Below are 16,606 nucleotides of genomic sequence, written 5' to 3'. Positions count from 1 at the left end.
GGCTTATGGTATGTCTGTGCTGCCTTTGAATCTGATAAAAGGCACGCGGAGTGTGGCGTACGAACGTCTGGAGAACACAGAGGACATTGACGATGTTGAGCACCAGATAGAAAACCTCAAGTCCAAGGTTGGTTTTTATCACACTGCACACTAAAAGGAAAGTGCTGGCTCCATATGAGATGACTTTAAATCATTAGATTAGCACTCACATCACTTTTCTTTTGTGTTTTTATACTTGAGTGCAACCTGCAATGAGCGTCTAATCACACATTCACTGAAAGGCGCACATGCATAGCCCTCCAGCTGATCCGTCACTCCTCCTTATCTCTCTGACTAGCTGCTCTGTTTTTGCATGCAATCATGGATGGTTAGCATTGTTCTTATCAACTCGGCTTCTTAATGCAGACAGCACAGGGAGGGAGAACAGGTGACGGTATTCATTAGTTTCTGTAAGTTACCACTGACAACAGCATGGATTTGGAGACAAAAGATCACACCATCATCCTCCACCAGAGCTTATATTTACCCATATAACCTGTGCTTTCCTATACTACTATGAAGGAAAGTCTGCTTTAATGGTTAATGGTTCTACAGAATTTCTAAATGATCTCATTATGTTTCAGAAAGAGCATGTTAGTGTGACCCAAAGTTTAAACCCCTTATAGATTGACAGATTAGATTAAAAGGCTGATTAATAAATGTATCTACTGTATTGACCCAAAAATTCTAGATCCAGAATTCAAACAGTCAAGGTATAAAAATATAGCCTTCTCTTTAAACCTCTTTTAATGAGAGAATCTGGAGTTTGGCAGCTCAACTGAACTTCAATTTAAGGGGTCAAACTGCTTTTCTTTTACTTTTTTTCACTGACAAATATAAATCTCTGCAACACACTACAAAAAATGGTTTACAAAACATATTTGTTACCAGGGTGAGCCTCGAATTACCTCTGTGTCATAATCATAGCAACAATTTTCATTTGACTGTTTCTTTAGGCAAATTGAATTATTTTCTGACTTTTTTCCTTTGAGGGCAAAGACGAAGTGCACCCTTTACAGTTCACCACTTCGTCGCACATAATGACCATTCACTGTTGCATTCATTTCTTTTTCAGTACCGTGTCTGTTCGAGCCAATCTGCAGGTTTTTGGACCGTGGGACAAACCCTTAGTAATCCTAATGAACTCCTGTACACACAGGAAATAAAACCTGTGTTCGTGCATTGTTAACAAACAAACTTTACTTTGAAAGTGAACACTAATTTTCTTTTTGTTCTGTCATGCCTTCAGCATGCGGAAAGAAAATGGGTTTTTAATGTTTTGGAGAGTGGTATTGTATTTTTCAGATGTGGCCTGAATTTTCTACAGATTCGATTTTTTTTAAAATATAACCAGCTTTTATGGAACACAATGCTGCTGTTATTTGAATGCATACAGTATATGTATGTTGCTGATTCATCTGGTTCCCTGTTGGTCTTCTTTTACAGTGTAAAGACGGACGTCCCCTTTCCTCAAGGGACAGACGCAACCTGCAGGAGCTGGAGGGCAAACTGCAGGTTCTGCACCGCAGGGGGAGACACCTGGAAATTGCTGAGAGGAACTGCTGCACCCGAGTGGGCAGTGCTCTCAGACCTCTCAAGGTGAGTCTGCATTATGGAATTGACTCTCACAGTAAATCAGGTGATATCATTAGCTAGACTGCATTTAAGCCAGTGCCGTTCAGTGGCTGTGTGTAGTATGTGAGTGTGAAAAGCACAACAGATGCTTTGGTGTTGTTTTAATTTATCATTTCTTTATTACCTTTACAAGCCTAAACAGCCTCTCTCATAAACAGTTTTTTTTTTTTTCTCTGCCCAAGTTTTTATGTGGCCTGCTCTAAATTTACTTTTAGTTCTACTTTATACAAGTGCATATTTACTGGATTCCCACGGGTCATCTCTTCACCTAATTTACTCTGAAGTCTCTAAGGGAGTTTCACATTTCTCAGGCAGAATCTCATGGTTCCCCAGGGATGAACCACAGCAGCCACAAACTTGTCTTTGATTTTCTTTTTCAAGGTTGCAAATGCCTGGCCTCTAATATATAGAATTGTAGTATATTTTTTTTCACAAGTTTTCTTTTTCAATTATACTAATTCAAACATTAAGATAGATGTTCTAAACCAGGATGAAGTGCCAAATTATTAAATGATTAAGACCCTGTACATCTAAATCTGCTATTAAAGCAGAATACAAAGATATCATCTCCATATGTAATCACCTCTGCCATTTTTTTAACTCAGTAGTACTAATTAGGGTAAAAACTCAATGTACTGCAGATGTAACCTTTTTACCATTTAGAAAGTAAAAGTATGACGCTTAACATATATATAACAGTATATACATGTATTAACATCCAGTATTAGCATATATGTATATACTGTATACACATGTGTATATATGATATATATCTATATCTATGTATGTTTTTATATGTACTGTGCATATAGGTTTATATATATATATATACATATATATATATATATAGGTTTATATATATATAGGTCAGCTTGATTTACATTCAAACCATATTGACTTCAATGTGCTTCATGTCTTACAAAACTGCAATCAGTTGTTGTTGTTTTTTTGTTGTTGTTTTATTTCTGTGAAGAATTTGCTGAACATTGGTCAATGCTTTCTCCATTGTATATAAACCATTTCTACCCTCTGAACAAAATTGTCCTGCTAATGTCAGCACAAACTCTGTGGGATTTCTTTTCTTTTCTGAAATTGCCCCTGGTTCTTTTTTTTAAAAAAAGAATACACCAATATCCATTAACATAATAACAGACAGAAATCCCAGGTCTTTACTTTTTGTTTATAAAATGACATGTTAGGTACAGTAGATCCTACTACTTTTACCCTATTTTTGAAGTGGACCTGACTGGCCCTACTGTCAGTCTCTTAGCTTAAGCTCTGCCATTGCCTTGTATTTTTTTACAATTTACTGCACTAGAGGGATGCACATACATTGTAAAGCAGTGACAGGAACAGTTACCTTTACACAAAGGGGGTTACTGCTAATGACAGTCTGCAGACTCAAAATTAAACAGTAATGACTTGGGATATTTATTTACTGTATACTCAGGCACTGGTGTGCAGGTGATAAACCAAGCGATTGTGATTTCTCTGCAGCACTTATAGCTTTGTGTTTCAAAAATATTGTTTTTATGCACATAAATTATGATGTTGTTTTTTTTCTAACAGAAACAAAAAAAAAAGCAAAATGCAAACTAATGATTAAAAAAACAAAAACAGTGTGTAATGCCTGTTGAAGAAAAGCTCTGACCAATTCTTTTTCACTGTTACATCCTTCACAGCAATTATGTTATATATTTTCTAGTTGTCTTGAAGGAGTTTTCTCATTGGAAATAACTGAGAGTTACACTTGGTTTTCCTATGTGTATTTCTATTGTGTAATACATGTTTTCTTTTTCCAGATATTGTTGGGCATCTTCTTTATTCTGGTTGCGCTCCTGTTTACTGTTGCTCTATTTATTTCAAAGTAAGTCCTTGTATGTGCGTCACACACTACAAGCTACGCTCTAACAATATGTTGTCAAAATAATTCTGAATTACACTCATTACTACAATAAAATTTTTGCTAGTTTGGATAAAGCTCTCCACTCAGCCGGCATCAGCTCTGGGTTCATAATCTTTGGCACCAACCTGACAAATCCTCTGAATGAACTTCTGTTAGTTCTACAACCTGTGAGTATTCTCTGTTTTATTAACTAAATCAATGATTATTCTCAAGTAAAATGAGTTCAGAAACATGTTCTACATGAAAAAAAAGAAAAGTTATCTGTATATATTTTAATAATACATCGCTATGTTAGAAAAAAAAATGATGTCAACAAAATAAAATATTTAGTATTGCATCCAACACAGATTTGCCAGGGATTGTCAAACTTTTAACAAGTGATCCCCTTTTCCCTTAAAATGTGTCTCTGAAATCGCAGGTTTTTCCACTGGATTATATTCTCATCTCTGTCATCACCATGTACTTCGTTCTGACGTCCATGGCCGGTATACGTAACATGGGCATCTGGTTTTTCTGGATCAGAGTAGGCCAACATCTCTCTTTCTCTCACTGAGAAACCATGACAACACATACATAATATAAATGCAACTATTTTTCTTATTCTGCAGCTATACAAAATAAGGCCAAAGAAAACCCGTCCTCAGGCTCTGCTCTTCCTCTGTATGATTCTCCTTCTGATTGTCCTTCACACCAGCTACATGATTTACAGCTTGGCCCCTCAGTATGTCATGTATGGCAGTCAGAAGTATCTTGTGCAGGTACGGAAAGTTATGTTTATTTTATTTTTCTTTAGCTCCAACAACAGGTCTTTTACATTTAATGTGGCTGGTAGTTGTCTTCATTTTATTTGTGAGGGTCTGAGCAGCAGGGTCCCCTGGGAAATATTAAATGTGATTTCACATGTGATTTCAGGACTGTCTAAGTGTGAAGTCTCTTAATGACTACTTTAAATTCTTTCCATTTATAAAATAAATGTTTGAGGGTCTTATTTATGTTTTTGTAATGTGGGTGTATGATGTGAATTTACTGTAGATGCCAATGTGTGTGCTATTGTTTTTCTGAGAAATGTTTATGCAACATCAATTCAATGAACCACAAAGTTTATGACTTGAAAAGTCACTTTTTTAAGCCCAACTGTGTGTGACTCAGAGGTTGCAGCTTGCTAACAGCTATTTATTTTTCTTTCACTTTTCTTGTGTCATAGATCCTTCACAGATTACGTTTATGTTAATTTCAAGCTTAAACATATTTGCGATGCTTTACTAAACAGATTAAATGCCTTTTGTTTTGTTTTTCTCCCCCAGCATCAGATGCCCTCTGCAGATCCTACATCTGGGAACTCCACTTTTAGTACAACAAAGATCTGTGACGCTGATGCACCTGAGGGTAAGTCTGTCATCTGTGCTCAGACTAATGCAGAGTTGGTCTAATGGTAGGATGCTGGAAGAACTTTACATTCATCATCAAACATTCATTTCATATAAATCTGCATTACAAGGAAGTGTTGGATTCAATGTAACAATACAGAACATGGTCCAGAAACATTCATCTCCATTTTTTATTTATTAGTGAGTATAATACTGAGGACAAACATTTTCTAACAATCAATCTAATGTGGCACATGCATCCCTGCCGTCTCCATGCCAACGGTCATTACAGTAAATCATCCACCAAATACACAAGCAGATGTGCTTGTGGGCTTTGTTATTATGGCGATTAATTCTTTGACCTAGTGTTTTCACACTTTTTTGCACTTGTCTGTAGTCACACACAATAGATAAGATACAAATTAGTACTATTTGTGTATATAATCATATTTTTAGTGTGTTAAAGAAAGAAAAACACATATTAAACCTAATAAACATGTTGATGTTTTGTGGAAATGTGTTACATGTGGGTGTTGACGTGGGTTTAGGTGCAGACCTGTGTCTATTGTTTGTCTTGTTTGATTTGACCAACCACAAAGTTAAAAAATATGGATAAGACCTTAACCCCGCCAGACATGAATAGGAGATTTTTCAGACCTGTGTCTATTGTTTGTCTTGTTCGATTTGACTTTGTTTTCATATCTAAAGTGAATAATGATGGAGACACAGCAGAGTCCATTAATATTTTGACAATGACACTTTTTAAAATTTGTATTTATTACTGATTATCCACCACTGTGCACATCCAAGTAATAAGACGGATTTTGAAATTACACTTTTAATATGTACAACCCTCTTTTCAAAAGTACCTGAAGTAATTTAACTGTCTACTCAAAAAGAGTTCAAGGATAGGTGGACAACTTTGTTCATTTATCATTGTTCATTATTTCGTTCTTCCATTAAGAAGATAGAAAAGTCTGGAGCTGATTCAAGGTGTGGTGATTGCATTTAGAAGATTTTCGTCCTGAGCAGCAACATGCGGTCAAACAAGTTTTACATGGAAGGCCTGAGTGTCGTCACTGACATTGTTATACATTGTTTTACTTTTACCAACCAAATTAAAGTCAGTATTTGTATTTTAACTAAATCCCAATTTATTTATTTAATCACTATCCAAATATTTATATCGTTAAAATTCTATCCTGAAGGTTTAAAACACAAGAAGGGGTGTAAATGTCATGCTGTCTCATAGAAATGCCTAAGAGTAGTGTAAAACAGAATAGCGTAAAAGGAATTGGAAAAGGAAAAAAAAATGACAACTTGGGTTTCAGTACAAATTCACAGACGCCTGTGACTTTTCAAAAACTGCACCTGTCTGTCACCTGAAGGCCTCCTGTTTAAAAAGTCAGCCAGCAGCTGCACAGCAGCACATTTGGATGAGTTTCAATTTGGCAAGAAACGTTTCCACTTGTCCATCAAATCTCCTCATTCTAATCCGATAAAAAAGAAATGTAACTGTCTGTTTACTCTCCCTCTTCTAAGGCTTCAAACCCTCCTCCAGAGTAACACTGTAGTTTTACTTTCTACCATTAAATATTGTGACATAAACTGGTATCAACTCCATAAAAGGCTCCTGTAGGGCGTCCCTCTGTAATAACCTTAATGTGAGAATGAATCAAAAGGCAGTAGAGGGAAAAATAAGGTAACTAGTGACCAATTGGCCGCTTGGTACACAGTGGTGTAATGACACAACATCTCGCAGAGAGCAGGTGCCTCGTGCCAAGCTCTCGTCTACTCTGAGGTCATTAACACGCCATTATTCATTAACTCAGCATAATGGAAAAGGAATCTTTGGGAATTAGCTGTCAGGGCCCCAGACAACCTGAATCTTTCTTTGCTTAGTGACTTTCACTGCAACAAATGCTTCATCCTTTATTTGCAGGTGAAAAAAAAGGATTTCTTTTTTTTTGCCATAGTCCATTCAATTATTTTATGTCTGCACTTTCTAAAGCAATTGCCCCTGAATCTTGAACCATAGCAGTAAATCTGTCAAAGTTCTGTTTTAGTATATTGAAAAAAAATTGGAAAAGTAATTTTAATAATGAAATCATTTCTTTTCTAATATGTCTTATAGCTGTTGCACAACCTGAAGAATTCTCTGCATTACACGAAACCATTCTCTCTATTCATTTTAACCGGGGTGACGAACAAAGTTGTTAGAGCTCTTGGCTAATAGCAAGAAGGTCACCAGTTTAATGGTTTCATTTCTGGGATTTTCTTTTCTTTGCAGGTTCTTCTTGTATTATATATATATACTGTTGTGATAGTATAGCATTATAAAGTAGTAACTTTATTGCCTTCCTTTTGTATTAATATAGTTGTTTTGTGATATCTATTAGCTTGACACTGCCAGAAATGAAATTATACAAATCATTAGTGTGTAATATACACTGTATATAGACGCCGGGGGGCTGATGCTGATGCTGATGAATGCATGTCTAGCTTTGGCGATGAAACACACCTCATTATTGTCTGTTTGCGTCCCAGTGATGAAAGTTTTGACAGAGGACTCTTTTCACGCTATGGACTGCTCGCTGTTTCCTAGCAACTTGCCAGGTGGCACAGCATTGTGTTAAGGAGCCTTGGGGAAGGAGACAATTGTAATTTTATGTGCTGCCAGCAACGTGTCAAATGCCCAGACAATTTTCAACTTGAGACTCCTTTGACTTAAATGAATCGTAATTTCTTCCTTTGCTTCAGGGAGTTCATCAATTTGGAGTACAGAACAAATGTCAGTCAGTAGTGATTTTAATAAAAAAAAAACTCCAACTTGTGAATTACAGAAAAATCCGTAACAGTAATTTTCTTAATTGTGCAATATCCACACTTGTTATCAGTCTCGGAAAAAATGTTTAAATCGTCACACATTAACCCATCCATGTTTATCTAAGAATAAATTGAATATTATTCTGTAGGGGTATCAGGGCAAATCCATGCCTAATTATGATGTTCGGTGTCTCTTTTAAATGTTAAAGATATGGTTTAAAAAAAAGTTCTTTCCTTATGTCGTGAACCTGCAGAGTGATATCATGGACATTGCCACGCATGCAATTAATGATCCTGGTCACTATGTGGATGTGTAATTTAAAACTCCTCTGTTCAGTGTCTCTCATACCTGGTCCAGTGCTGCCATGGTTTAATCCTGTGCTTCTCACTGGCCAATTATCTCCTCATCCAGAGTAGATATTCTATATCCTTCTTTCTGTAACATCTGTTTCTCTTCTGTCTATTATTTTTCAGCAAAAAAACATAACTGCATCGCCCTCATTTGTAATTCTATCGATCTTTTTTGTTTAACAAACAAACAAACAAACTAAAAAATGCATAAATGAAAACAAAAAGCTTCCTCTACAGAGTCTGGTTGTTGCAAATTAATTTGGCCTTTAGAGGAGCCAGGCTGGACATGTGTAGTTAACCTCCACCCAGACATGACTGAGTCTTTGTGCTAGAGCTTAGGCTGCAAACATTTTGATGAGGGGCAACTGTCGGAATAGCCAAGCAATGAAGCATGAACCAGACTCTTTGGGGTTGTTGTACTGAAAAATACTGAATGTCTCATGTATTTGTGAGCATTTCCCGCTACACTTCTCACAGCACACCTTACTTTCTATTCATTTTAGATAGAATGTATCCAATAGGGTTGTCTTGATAACACTTGCTTGAAATATTTTCATTTTTAGACATACTTTTTTATATTGGGTTTCAATAAACACTTTTGTTTGTTGTTTTCGATACTAAGTATCAGTACCAATGTGGGTGCATTGCTAGTATTTAAATTCTTGCTAAAGATAACACCGCTGTCAAATTCAGTCTGCAGCCTATATATTTGACTGTGTTTGTACGTATGTATATATAATATATATGTATATATATAGGAGTGTATTTATTTATATGCATATATATATGTATCCATGTGGCGCTTTGGCCCAGAGGCAATGTCTCTGTCATTGGTGTGGAACTCTAGGGTTCACCTCCTGGGCAAGTTCAAATCCCGATTACGGCAATTGGTACCTTCCAGTGGACTCACCACCTGCAGGCAGGTTTGGGGGGTTGGTACGGTGCAATGTGATTTGGGTGACGACTGCTGCCCCCGCGACCCGGTAACGGATAAGCGGATGAAAATGGATGGATGGATGGATATATATCTATATATACATATATGTATAAATATATTTGTGTATATGTATGTAGGTGTATATATGTTTATACATACTTCAACATATATATTCTCATTCTCAGTAACGTTATTAAGAGTTCTAGTGCAGAATAGCAAAACTCAAGATTCTCAAGAAAAACAAGATTATTTTTTTACAAACAGTTTTCTCCTGCTCTGTGAGTTTCAGAGGATTTCCCTTTGAACTAAAATGAGAACCTGCTTAAGTGCTGCTTTTAGTTGAGTTTAGTTTTAGTTTTGCAAGCAACAAAAAAAAAATGGAATCTTGAGGTGTGGGGGGGTGTTGAGAGAACATCAGCATCCTTAAAAGGATACTAGATTAAAGTGGCGCACTGCTCGTCTGAGGGGAAGGAAGTGAAAACTCCGCGATACAAAGGCCTCTGCAGAGAAAGAAACCACATTGCTTCTGAAATGCCAGTACACATGAAAAGGTTTCATGCATGTATTTGTGTTTGAATGCAGAGATGAAACCTTTTTACATAATGCATGTCAGTGCAGGGGGCAGCACTCACCGGGGGCTACCGCCAGTCAAATTGGAATTACTGTACCTGCACTTACACTGGCCCATGCTCTTATCTGAGGGTTGTAATGATTTCAAGGTGAAGCAGGTCGGCGGTGTACATGATAATATATTTAGGCAGGACACTGTTGTTAACCATCTGCAGAGTCCACTTGGTGCCCTTACAATTCAGGTGAGCAGCTGCAGAGCAGATGGCAGCGGAGTTGGAGGAGTGAGGAGTGAGGTTTGTGCAATGAAGATAGACTTTTTTCTTCAATTATCTGCTGATCCTGGTGAAGCAGAAAGTGATTGTAGGTTCACTCCCAGCAGTCCTTCACTATCTAATCTTTATTACAGATCAAACGGCACAATGCTTCAATTTCCTTTCTTTCTTTTTTTAACACAATGGGAAACGTTTGAAACCGACTGAATTAAATGCATTCCCAATCTTGTTTCTTTTTTTTCTTTTTTTTCTTTTTTTTTGCTGTGTGCCTTGGTTCTGTGTAGCATCCTGATTGCACTTTTCTGTAGTGTTGAATAGCAGGGTGAAAACAGTGTGACAGGAGCATCTCTGCAGGGTCAGTGTTAAAGCTCCAGATGGCTCTCCATCACGGCCAGACCGGCCACTTTATCCTCTCCTCAGCCTGAAGGACTCTGGTCGGGAGTGTATTTAAATAATTGATCCTGATAAGGAAGGATTTGATCCTAACCTTTCCTCTCAGACAGACCCAAGCTTGCATATCATTAGCACATATCACATTTTGACATTATCAGCATTTTCTTTCCTCACCAATACCCATTCATGCACAGGCAAGGGAATGACTCAGCTCAAGAATTCTGTTTTTTTTTCCTGCCGACTGTGTCCGTCGGATCAATAGCAGTTACGGTGCTAACCCCCCGAAAAAAAAGATAGTTAAAGCTCAGAGGTGATATTTCCGTCCTAAACTACGCAAGTCAGCACAGATTAGACAAACGATTGAAGTGATTTGAACTGTGAATCATAAAGATGATGGTGCAGAGACTAAACTGAGACCAACAGAATGTTTCTTTATGAATTATATTTGTTAGCTTTAGAACATGTTTAGAAAAAAGGTATTGACAATTGAAATGATTTTGCTATTTGTTCTAATTTATTAATTACAACTAATTAATCTAACTAAAATTAATAATTAATAATAAAAAAATTAATTAATTATCAATTTGGTACCATTCAATTTTAAACATTTTTTCTGCTTTTGAACTTCCTTTCTCCCCGTCTCGTCAACGGAGCTCGGTGGATTTAATGGCTCCCATCTATTTGTCGTTGTTTTTTCTTCCATAACCACTCGACGCTAGGCTTAAAGACTCCAGGGTTTTTCCAGAGCATTCTGTCGCTGATCTGATGTCACATTACCTCAGCGAAGGTTTTCTGTTTGTGCCGCTCATCTGTCAGGTGTCCACTTGAATTCTGACCTTCTTGCGATGCCTGCTTATCCGACTTGCTGATCCAGAAAGTTTCAGCATATCATTACCGGCCGGCAGCTACGGCCAGCTCCGTCTTTATTTGTCATCCTCCTCCTCCAGTGACAAATTAGAATGCAGCTGATGGAATCCTAAATGCAGGCCTCCTGAAGTGAAGCGTGAAGGAACTCTTCATCATATGTGTACGGCAAACTCGATTCCTCCTCCGGGGGCAGTTTTGAAAATGTTTGGTCGTCTTGCCCCGTCAAATCAACTTCAGATTTTTCCAGGCTTGACTGCTTCCCGGGTCCGTGTACTTATGTAGTTCAGATATTATGGCGTATAGAAAATGAACTGCACAGAAATAAGTTTATCTTTCCTAGATAAAACATCTTTATCACATATTTCCTCTGCCTTATCATTTCAAACTGCAACTTTTGAGAAATTGCTTTTCCTTGTCTCTTTCAGATCAGTGCACCGTGACCAGATCCTATCTTTTCTTGCACAAGTTCTGGTTCTTCAGTACCATCTACTATTTTGGAAACTGGGCTTTCATCGGCGTAAGTCCTGGAATATTACATTAATATTGTTCAACTTGTTCTAATGGAGTAATTTTATTATGATTTTTGAAGAAAGGGTTAAAACTTTTTTTTTTTAAGGCCTTCCTCATTGGTCTGGTGGTCTCCTGCTGCAGGGGGAAGAAGTCTGTGATCGAAGGAGAGGTGGAGGCCGATGACTCAGACATAAGTGATGACGAATATGTGCACTGAAAAAAAAACGTAATTCCTCAATCAAACGCACAGGCATGTTGACCACTAACCTAAACAGCACGGCAGTACAATTTAATAAACATAAGACAGTAATTAAGGCTAATTTGACCTTGTGTAGTCGCATATTTGTCCGGAGGAGTTATTGCCACCGTGTCTCGTGTGAAGTCCAGACCAGTTTTGAGTCGAAGCATCACTCCATTCTCCGAGAGGCCGCTCTGACCGATTGTTGTGTCTTCCTCGGTCGATGTTATTGATGGCTTCGGGATGCGGGGAGTGTCCACCAACTCAATTCTGGGCCGAGAGCTCCGCTTCTGAGCTGGTTTACGTTGACGCAAATTGGCCATTTCTCTTCTGGTGGAGACTCATTTTTATGGCAGCTCAGACACATTTGGAAAAAAAAATTTGGAATCAGGTGAAATTTACTTTTTCTCCCCCATCTCTAAGCAGCGTCTGGATGCCTTGAATGATCACCTAATCACAGTATTTATAGATCGTCTGAGTGCACTTTTCAACATTTAATGGGTGGAGGTAAATTGCTGCGCCCGCTTGTTTTCTAAAAGGCTAATTGGTCAAAAATTATACCTTTTGACAGGAGTGACATTCTTTAGATGTATTCTATTCTTCTTGTTCTGTTTATCAGAAAGAGGGTGGGGGAACCGCTTGCGAATTTGCAGCTTTTCAAACCTTCATATTCTTATCTGTATTACTGAGGCAGATGACACTGTACTTGCAGTACTGCACTGTTTATGAGATATAAAGGACCAACTGTAGCTCTGGTGCTTTCTGGGTTTCAGTTTTTAGTTTTTCTGAGTATTGTTACAAGAACTATCAGTAATGTAAGTGGAATTTTTTGTAGTTCCAGCAGCAAGTTTAAAAAAAAAAGAAAAACCTAAAATATTAATATATAAACATGGACCTGACTTATTGTTAGTGCCTCATGAATGGGAAGTGACACGATGGGCACAGGAAATGGTACGTGTTTGTTTAAATATCTCTGTTACCCTAACAGAAATATCGGTATTATTCCCCCTTTTTTTCCCCCAAATATTATCTTGTAATAATAAAAAGTTGGTAATGGCCGGGCTAAAAAAAAATCTTCTGTCAAACTCTTGATTTTGAATGAAATCTGTATTTAAATAAAACTATTTAAACGAGATGTTTTCCATGACAGTAGTGTCATTTTACCATGTATACATTTGACATTTTTAGATAATTGTACCTTTCAATAAAACATGGGCGAACTGCATGGTCTATGACCTTTTACTCGTTTGCTTATGAAGAAATTTTTGTCACGTTTTGGCCAATGTGGTTCCTTTAATCTAGAAAAATGGAACATTCATGATCACAGTACACAAGGAACTTTATATTATCAATGTAGAGGGGAATCATGTAAACTCTGGAGTGTTGTGTTCCACTTGTAATAATATTTTGAGTAGGTTTTGGGAGTGACAAATTAACTGGCATTCCTCTTTGTCTGCAAATGATATTTTCAATTTTTCTTACACTTATGGTTTCAGTACAATAATGTGATATTGTATATGCTTTGCTGTAACTGACATGCCACCAGCTAACACACATAAAACTGGTGTTAAGCTGGATTTGAGTTGTTCATTTGTTACTGTACATTTATTCTCCAGGTCTCGTTGATTATTTAATTTTTTTTAATTTTCTTTTAAGTTTCTACTGTATATAGCATTTTTAAGCTGACATCGGTTGTTGTTTTAACAGCACAGACATTACCACAGCAGTGGAAGAGCTTGGAGATTGTTCTGTGATAAAAGTTAAGGTCAAGGATGAGATGGTTCAGATGAAAATAAGATATAGTGGATAAATAGGAGAAAGGTGGTCAGATATGGAGGAAATGGACGACCCTGGAGGAGAATGATTCATGCACACAGTGAAAGAGGAACGAAAAAGGTTAGGCTGGAGATGGAGTGAGATAGAGGCAGATGATTCACTTCAGAGAAGCCTGAAAGGAGCATCTGAAAAAAAGTTTTTAGTCTTCTGGGTGGGTGGAGTTTTTATTGAAGGTGGAGAGCGGCTCGAGAAGATGGATAAAAAAGAAACTGCATGAATACAGTGCTGCTGTATCATCTGTCACTGTGCTCTTTAGAATAAAAGGACATATTACTTAGTTTTATTACTCACTGCATTTTTAATGCGGATAGCGCGTCGTGGCATTTCCAAACCGTTTATTTTTTGTTGACACTCATTCTTGTAGTAAATTTTGAAAGAATGCGTTGAACATCACTCCTTTTCACTCCAGTAGCTGCTGGAGAAATGAAACTTCACTCCCACGGCTGTGATGTCTAAGGGAACCTGCAGGGACTCCAGCACAGTCTGGTTCAGGTTCCAGCTCTCTGAGCTGTGGGTGAAGCTGTATGTGACACTGGGCGAACTGTGCTGCTTTAACGCGTTACAGTGAAGGTACCTGAATGCATCAGCCCTAATGGACAGTTACTGTACATGGCCTCCCACGCTTGATATAGGGACAGCAGCCAGGAAGGCTGTAGAGCATGTATTTGAAGTAAACAGATGATAGTATGTTCCACAACCAAGTTCATACTACAGATTACTACAGTGACTGTGTTAAACACTCGGCTGTGATTCGTTTAGGGACTTCTTCATGTTGCAGCACACTAATTCTTTTCAATTTGAACATCATTTTCCTGCACATGTAAGACTAGGTTGAAAACTTTTCAGAAAATAATTAAGATTTTAAAAGGTCTCGGATTTTGAACTTCAACTTTAAGACACGTCTGACATGGACATCTTTGATGGGTTGATATTAGCATGTTTATGTAACATAGGTAAAAATCGTTATCATTTTTTTTCTAATAAGTAGCACAATCCCTGGGTTTTGCTCAGAGACTGTGACCAAAAAATAGTTTTAAAGTGAAAGTGAATTATTGTCATTGTCAAACCAGTGTGAATGGAAGAATTGTGTGAGTCACAGGGAAAGTTGGTGTAACTTGAGGGACACAGCCTTCTGTGTGCGCCACTTGAGGTCTGTCTGTGATTAGGGACATAAAGTTTTGGTAAAGTGAACTCTGTAAGCGGCTGAAACACAGCTCCTGAAGTCTCCTCCTCTGTTGACTGATGGTTTCTCCAGGTTGATTTCTTCCTTCACTCCTCCTTCAAACCATCTGTCTAATCTGGAAGGGATACGCTCTGTCTTCCATCCTCAGTGTCCTCTGACGATGAGAAGCAGAACTTGTCTCTTTTCATTTCGCTCTTATTCTGACTTTACTTCCGTTATTAAAAACACATATTAGGATTCAGTAGTATTTTCTGTGGTATTACCTGCTCATCCTTGTGAAGCTACTTAATGAGTACGTAGCGCTGCTGTTTAATAAATGTGACTTTCATTATTACTCGTCGTTCACGTCATAACATTTCCTGTTTTTGCGTGTTTATTTCTGCTATGATCTACTTTGACAGCCCAACAGTTGGCTCTGCCCCACCAGTTGATCCTCCTGGGAGAAAACTGATCAACTCATTTATGTTGATTCAGTGTTTGCAGTCCCTAAGTAGGTTAACCTCTTTGCTCTGGTGGGCCTGTGGGACCTGTCAGTCACGTCCAAATGAAGACTTGTCAACATGTCCCCGCTCCATAATGACTTTGTAATGACAGCCCTCTATTTTGGTGACAGTCTCACCCTCGCACAGGCCCAGCTGCACATCTGCTCCTGTTTCCGTTGTCTTCAGCTCCATGCACTTTAAACATACAAGCACGGTCGACAGGTCCAATTCAAGCGTTTCCCCAGTTAGCAGATGACTGTCTCTAAAACCACGGACAGTGACGTCAGATTCATAGATCATTTCTTAATAGTTTGTGGGTTATAAAAATAAATTGTCCTCAAACAAGTGATTAAAAGTTCGCCCAAAATCTTTCATGTTTAAAGAAAAAGAAAGTGGAGATCTAATAAAACCCTGTGTAGAACTATATTTGTTTTTTCTTTTTAGTCAAATATCTAAGTGGTGAAAAAACAACAATAAACATTTTTATTTTATTTTCCAGGCAAAGGAGAAAGATATTAAAAGGACCAATGATCCTACACACATGTTGGCAGTAGAGCTGAATATTTTCACTCTAACGTTTATGTGTCTTTATCTTTGCATTGTAACTTTTACGACTGTCTGTAATTGTTTGTGGAAACAGACCATGACATCACCACTGCTTTTATTTGGTGAATAAAATAAAGGTGGGCTCATGTGTTTCCTAAAGCAATAAGCAACGGTCTGTAACAAACAGACTTTGGTGGTAAAACACAAACCACTCTGCACTAAATCAGAATCAGGAAAACTTTGAATATTTAGGATGCTTCGTGGGAAGATGAGAAAAGTAAAGTGGACAAATGTGCTGTCAGAGGATTCATATACAATATATAAAAAGTCTTAGGGTTTAGATGGGTTTAGATCGCCAGCTTTTCCCTGAGATATTTTCTTTGATCATAGCAAAAACATTTTTTAGGTTTGCAGTTTGATGGCAATATATTTTACAATATATTACTTCTAATTTTGTATCCAAAACATTCAGGTTAGTTTAACTTTTCTACTGTTTTTACTTGAATTTTTTCATTTTTTTCAATTTTTTCTTTATAAACACACACACATATATATGCATATATTTGTATATATATACAGTATATTTATATTTATATATATATTTCAAAGCTATAGAGTCTATATGTACTCTATATATACATACATATA

General features: G+C 37.4%; 1 protein-coding gene across 1 annotated transcript in view; it reads left to right on the top strand.

Moving 5' to 3' along the window:
- The window catches only part of lmbrd1 (LMBR1 domain containing 1), a 36,198-nt gene extending 23,062 nt beyond the window's left edge, over nt 1–13,136 (top strand). Inside the window, exons 8-16 of the mRNA XM_008321819.3 lie at nt 2–127; nt 1,486–1,638; nt 3,477–3,541; nt 3,645–3,747; nt 3,999–4,103; nt 4,189–4,338; nt 4,885–4,966; nt 11,589–11,680; nt 11,780–13,136. Coding sequence (XP_008320041.1) covers nt 2–127; nt 1,486–1,638; nt 3,477–3,541; nt 3,645–3,747; nt 3,999–4,103; nt 4,189–4,338; nt 4,885–4,966; nt 11,589–11,680; nt 11,780–11,890 — 987 coding nt within the window. The 3' untranslated portion in view covers nt 11,891–13,136. The remainder of the gene's footprint in view (nt 1; nt 128–1,485; nt 1,639–3,476; nt 3,542–3,644; nt 3,748–3,998; nt 4,104–4,188; nt 4,339–4,884; nt 4,967–11,588; nt 11,681–11,779) is intronic.
- The last annotated feature ends 3,470 nt before the right edge of the window (nt 13,137–16,606 follow it).

Source organism: Cynoglossus semilaevis, chromosome 12 (genome assembly GCF_000523025.1).
Source record: "Cynoglossus semilaevis isolate Cse_v1.0 chromosome 12, Cse_v1.0, whole genome shotgun sequence".
Lineage (NCBI taxonomy): Eukaryota > Metazoa > Chordata > Actinopteri > Pleuronectiformes > Cynoglossidae > Cynoglossus > Cynoglossus semilaevis.
This window is presented reverse-complemented; position numbering and strand designations above follow the sequence as displayed.